Source organism: Xyrauchen texanus, chromosome 10 (genome assembly GCF_025860055.1).
Source record: "Xyrauchen texanus isolate HMW12.3.18 chromosome 10, RBS_HiC_50CHRs, whole genome shotgun sequence".
NCBI lineage: Eukaryota > Metazoa > Chordata > Actinopteri > Cypriniformes > Catostomidae > Xyrauchen > Xyrauchen texanus.
The window spans coordinates 5,593,420-5,599,091 of record NC_068285.1 but is presented as its reverse complement, the minus strand read 5'-3'; the positions used below and the strand labels follow the sequence as shown (position 1 = coordinate 5,599,091).

General features: G+C 38.3%; 1 protein-coding gene across 1 annotated transcript; it reads left to right on the top strand.

The window, feature by feature from the left end:
• The first annotated feature begins 160 nt into the window (after nucleotides 1-160).
• Nucleotides 161-3,234, top strand: LOC127650474 (c-Myc-binding protein-like). Its single transcript, XM_052135922.1, has 5 exons — nucleotides 161-254; nucleotides 967-1,039; nucleotides 1,115-1,163; nucleotides 2,627-2,756; nucleotides 2,933-3,234. Exons 1-5 carry the CDS (start codon nucleotides 240-242, stop codon nucleotides 2,972-2,974), a joined length of 309 nt encoding a protein of 102 aa, XP_051991882.1. The 5' UTR covers nucleotides 161-239; the 3' UTR covers nucleotides 2,975-3,234.
• The last annotated feature ends 2,438 nt before the right edge of the window (nucleotides 3,235-5,672 follow it).

Here is a 5,672-nt window from a genome sequence, read left to right as displayed (position 1 = left end):
TTTCCCCACTTCCCGCCCTCGACGCGGCTCAACCAATCACAGCACAGATCATGAACTGCCAGAGGACCCGGATGAACATGGCTCGCCAACGTCTTTACAGACGGCAGAGCGCTCTTCTGCCTGTGGTGAGCGCGCATGCGCACAGAGAGTCATCAGCTGTAGAGCGCTCTTCTGCCTGTGGTGAGCGCGCATGCGCACAGTGAGTCGTCGGTTGTTGAGCGTTATTGTTGTTGTTCGTGATGGCGCATTACAGAGTGAGTAAATAAACACAAACAAACACAAGAAACACCGCGATTAACGTCCAGACTGGTTTATATACAGCTGCTGTGTGATTTAGCATGTCGAGAGACGTTAAAATCTCATATTTAGAACTTGAATAAAGTCGCAACACTTCGACGTTTAACGATGTTTGTTGTTTTTTTAAAACCTATGTTTCAAAGTACTGACAACAATACAGGCACAAACATATTTCAGACCCTGAGCTACAGCGTTTGTACGAACATTTCTGACTGTTTTTTGTCTGGTTGAGTTTGAAATGACACACTAATAAACTTCTATTTCTTCATTATAAAGATAATAATAGAACTGTAAGAGTAGTTTGTGTTGCTCAGTTCATTTCTAACCCAACAAACTTGAATCTGTATTTAGTAATAAATGACACTTGCTTTGATTAGTTGTTCATACATTTGAAGAGTTAGGGTTAGGTTGGGGTTAGTTACTTTTATGGGCCACGGGGTGCATTTGGTCTTCGTTTTAATATCATTTGTATTTTTAATCATATTACTTGCACAACTGTTTCAGTAACTGCTTGAGGAAGAACATTATTTTTATTCAGATGTGAATGTCACTTCTGCTGGATTCTCTCGGGCGGGAGAGAATATAACATATGATTTGAAACATTTTCAGAGCAAAACATATGTTTAATTTCAGTAAATGTTTGTGTGTCACTTTTGTGATCTCATGTAGGCATCGGATTCGAAGCGCGAGCAGTTTCGGAGATATCTAGAGAAAGCTGGAGTCCTGGACAGTTTCACCAATGGTAAATGCTTACATCAGGTTTTAATTATTTATTATATTTTATTAGATGTAACTGGTCTTATTTTCCACATTTCAGTGTTGGTGGCTTTGTACGAGGAAACGGAGAAACCCAACAATGCTCTTGAGTATCCTTTCTCGCCTCTGACACTGACTGTTCCTCACACTCATTTTCCACCAACAGTGTAACGGGACCCGACCCGACTCTATTCCGTGTGTTTTCACTGAAGGAAAGGCCGTTTTAGACCTGAAAAAGTAGCTTCATATAGACCCATAAAACCTGCTGGTCAAGAAGTATACATCTACAAACATCATCTGTCAGTCGAGTTTTCCTAACACGCTTTCTCCACTGAAAAGTTTAATTTAACTTTCTAAATGATGCGCAAACAGCACGGATCAGCTGTGAGCTCTAGTAAACTACTTCAATGGTCAAATCGGTGAATAACCTGTTTCATGTTTATTTTCAATGGAAATCCACTGGTATAAACATTTACTTATTATATCATTATTATTGTAATGTTATTGTTGCTAAAACTGCGAATACATCAAACGTATTTAAATCAGTTGACTGGAGACAGAAACATCACATGATGTCTTTATTGCAACAGTCAAAATGTATTTAGATGGTAACAAATAAAATCAGAAAGATTCACATGTATGGTATTTGGGAAGTGAAATCCTTTTATTTCAGACAGATGGGATAAAGGGGCGGACGCTACACCCCCCCCCCCCCCCAAACAACAATGCAACGAGATGAGATGCGCCATGGCGGTTGTAAATAATACATCACAAATAATATTTACTAAAAACATTTAAATATATTCTCTACTCACTTTCCAGCATCAATAATTCTCACAGCTTTGAAATATGTATCCTTTGAACCATGAATTTGTACGACCGAAACGTCATGTTGACCTCTTCAATTCAGAGTTCACCAAAATTGAACTTTGGTACGCAGCGTAATAGTATGAGTTTTTGTTTCCACTCTGCTGCATTTGAATGGGATTGAATGGAGCACGAAGTGTAGTGACCGCCCCTTAATAAAGTGTCTGGAGTATCTCTGCAGTGCGCCAGCTATAGAATGGATTATCCGTTTACTGTCGGCATAGATATTCTACATTTAAATGAAGTTCCTACATGTAAGTTCAGGAGGAGCGAGCCCATCTAATCTTTCAATTAACAGCCAGAGTATATAAGGAGCTGCTTGCCTCTTTTCGGTCTCAGCTGTTTCCAGCATCCCTCCAACTCCACCTTTACCCTAGGCATCTTGCCCCACATAATCATCTATTAATAGTCCCAAGGGTAAATTTAGAGCCTGAGTTGAAGCTGCTTCCTCGAGACCCTCCACCGTGGACAGCAAGTTTAACCTTAATAGATTATATGGGCAAACAAAACCATGAAACAACAAGTAACTGACATGACTAGGTTACTACATAGAGGTTATTTACTCAGTTACGTCATCATTCATCTCTCAAGTGCAAACTCTGATCAGTTCTGGGAACAGTCCACAATTACGTGGCACCATTTTGGTGTAAAGGGGATTTCAGAGTCACGAGCGGGTCAGACAGAAGCCTTAACACCCGCCAATCAGCTTTATAAAGCATCACCTTGGTGTCGTTGGAGCCGAGTCCACTGATGTGGAGAATCTGCGCCTGGAGCTGGATGATTTACAACACAAATATGAACAGCTCATGGAGGAAAATAAAGATCTTAAAAACAGGGTGAGATCACTAGCATCAACAATGTTCAGACCAGAAACTGAAAGACTTCTTTTTATGTCTTAGAATCTGTGTGCCCATAGTTAAGTTACTCGTGGCCCTCTGATATGATTTGTTTTGAGAATTTTGGGCGTGTAAATTTGTCTGAGTTTTGTGTTTTGTTTGAATTCAATTTACAGCTTCTGCAGTACGAGTCTGTGCAGGAAGATGAAACGGAATAAACGTCTTTGAGTTCTAAATGATATTTCTTCACGAGTAAAAGTCTTTTTTGTTAAAATTCATTTTTGTATTAAAATGCCTAAGAAGTGAATATGTCAAATGTGCCTGATATTTAATAAACACCATTTGTTTTGCACTAACCCTTTATAAAAATGTATTTGAATAATTGCTTTTATATTCATTTGTGGTGACCATTATACTGTAAAGAAATAAAATACAGAAAAAACATTCTTGGAGTTGTACATTGAAAACCCATATTAAAACAGGCTTTAAAAAAACTTAAAGTAGACCTTGATACTTTGTTACAAAACATGGGACTTTTTAATAGTACAAATCCTGCATCAACAAGTTGCTCCATATTTCTTGGCAGCTGCATATCAGCCTACAGCTCTAGACTGGGGGTGTTAGTGAAGTCAGCAGGGGGTGTTCACCCGGTGACATTGGTTTTTGTTGGGGAAATATTTTTATCTATCTTGCTTGCATAGGTATTCAACCGCTAAACGTTAATATTTGGTCATTTTGCTGCAATAACTGCTTTAAGTGTTTTGGGGTGCATAGGTGCCATCCTTGCACACAAGGATGAAGTGATTTTGGCGTGTTCTTCTTGGAAAATGATGTTCAGGTTGGTTGGGTGATGCTTGTGGACAGCAAGGTATTTCCTTTTTTTTTATATATATATATATATATTTCTCAACATAAAACCAGTGTCACCTTATAATAATTGATTTTGAGTTCCAGTGTTTTAAAATATAATTTCAAACAGAATGAAATTTCACTGCACCATTTGTCATTCAGTAATATGAGATAATTGGTCAGGGGTCTGAATACTGGCTGGGATCACATCATCCAGGTGGATGTTGCACACTGGTGGTGGTTGAGGAGAGGACCCAACACTAAAATGCTTTCTAAATGTTAATGTAAGGAATTATTAGTGTACTGCTCACTTGAGTCTTGGTTCAACAGTGAAAAATTATTTTAGTTTGCCCTTGATTAAGTACAGATATGCTGCATTGCAAAATGATATTATCAGTGTAATCATTTGATTTCAGGTCGAAAATTTGACTTGACATTTTCTAACTTTTTTTTATGTCTTATTTGGTATTTCTCTCTTTTGCTGAAATTACAGCTTGCACATGAACAGAGTTCCCATGATCAATGTCACAAATGTCTTTACATTTGGGTGATTTCTGCCTCAGGCGTCCTTTCAGACCATGAGGTCATGAGGGAAAAACGGCAACTGTTAAGCTCTCATTTGATCACTTTGATGGGTGCAAACTGAAATATCATTGATTTGCTGTTAATCTTGTTATAAGTCTGGATTCAGTGCAAAAACTGCCATTTCAATTTGAGGAACAAGTCTCAAATAAGAGAAAAACAAAACCAATGAGCTACGGTGGAAGCCGTTGTAAAATAGCTGAAATGTGCACACGAGAACTACCGGTAGTTGAATTCTATGATGTAAGTTGCGACATTGGCAACCGTTAACAAAATACAGGCCACACCCTCATTTCTTTTCATTTGAAAACAAAACATTTACACTAGAATAGCATTTCCCCAAACGAAAATGGAAAGTTTGAAAACAATGTTTTTTTTTTCTTAATATTAAAACAAAAAAGGTCTACACTGGATACGAGGGCTACCCCCACATCAAAAGTAAACAACCTACACAGAGCGCAATAGCATCCGTTTTCAAACGCCTCCATCGTTGGTGCACACTCGTTTCTGAGAAATTATTTGCAGCCAGATGGAGCCAATCCAGGGTCCTGACCTGGACCATGGTCCACTAATCGGTGACCACAGGTTTAGTCACATGGAAACAATAACCCAGTTTGTTAAATACACATACTCAGACTATGACCAGTGTGAACTTGTTTAAAGGGCACCTATTATGGAATTTTGAAAATGACCTTTCATGTAGTGTGTAACAGATTTAAGTGAACAAAACATCCTGCAAAGTTTTATATATGAAAGTTCACCGTAAAAAAAGTTATTGTCTCTCAAAAGTAGGAGTCGACTCTGAGTCAATTTAATGAATCGTTTTTTTAATGAGTCATTTTCCTTTTCGTTGTGACGTCAAGACGAAAAATTATCAAACAGACACTCACAGGGAAAACTTGAAAACATCATGTCGACAACAAGACGCTGTGTTCTGAAGTGCATATCAAAAGCGACCTTTAATCACTGCCCAGGGACGAGCATGTGAAGAATCAGTGGCTAGAGTTTATATTTACAACTATACCACACAAGTATAGCCCGAACCTTGTGCTGTGTTCGCCTCATTATAATGCTTTACGAACATGAGCGCTTTCAAGTGTGGATTCGCGAGCCGGTTGATACTGAAGGAAGGTTCAGTACCAAGTTTATTTGGATCAGCTTCCTCCTCCGAATCACAACCTGTAAGTATTATTAATAATTGTTGCTTTTATGTGTTTTTTAGCATGCTTAATAAGTATTTGTGTGTGTTGTGTAAGTTACGCTCAGCGCAGCTTCTAGGTCTCCAATGTCAATGTTTTTGAAATAAGTGAAATGTTTGTGGATGTTATTGGAGTTGTCATAAAGAATAGAGCAATAACTTGTAGTAATGCAGTGCTTTACCAATATGTTTATGCGTTGGGCTAACGCAAACAATAACTGATTGGGTGTTTACCACTGAACTTTGGGCTATGATCGCTAACATAAATCAACTCAAATTCCTTCTCT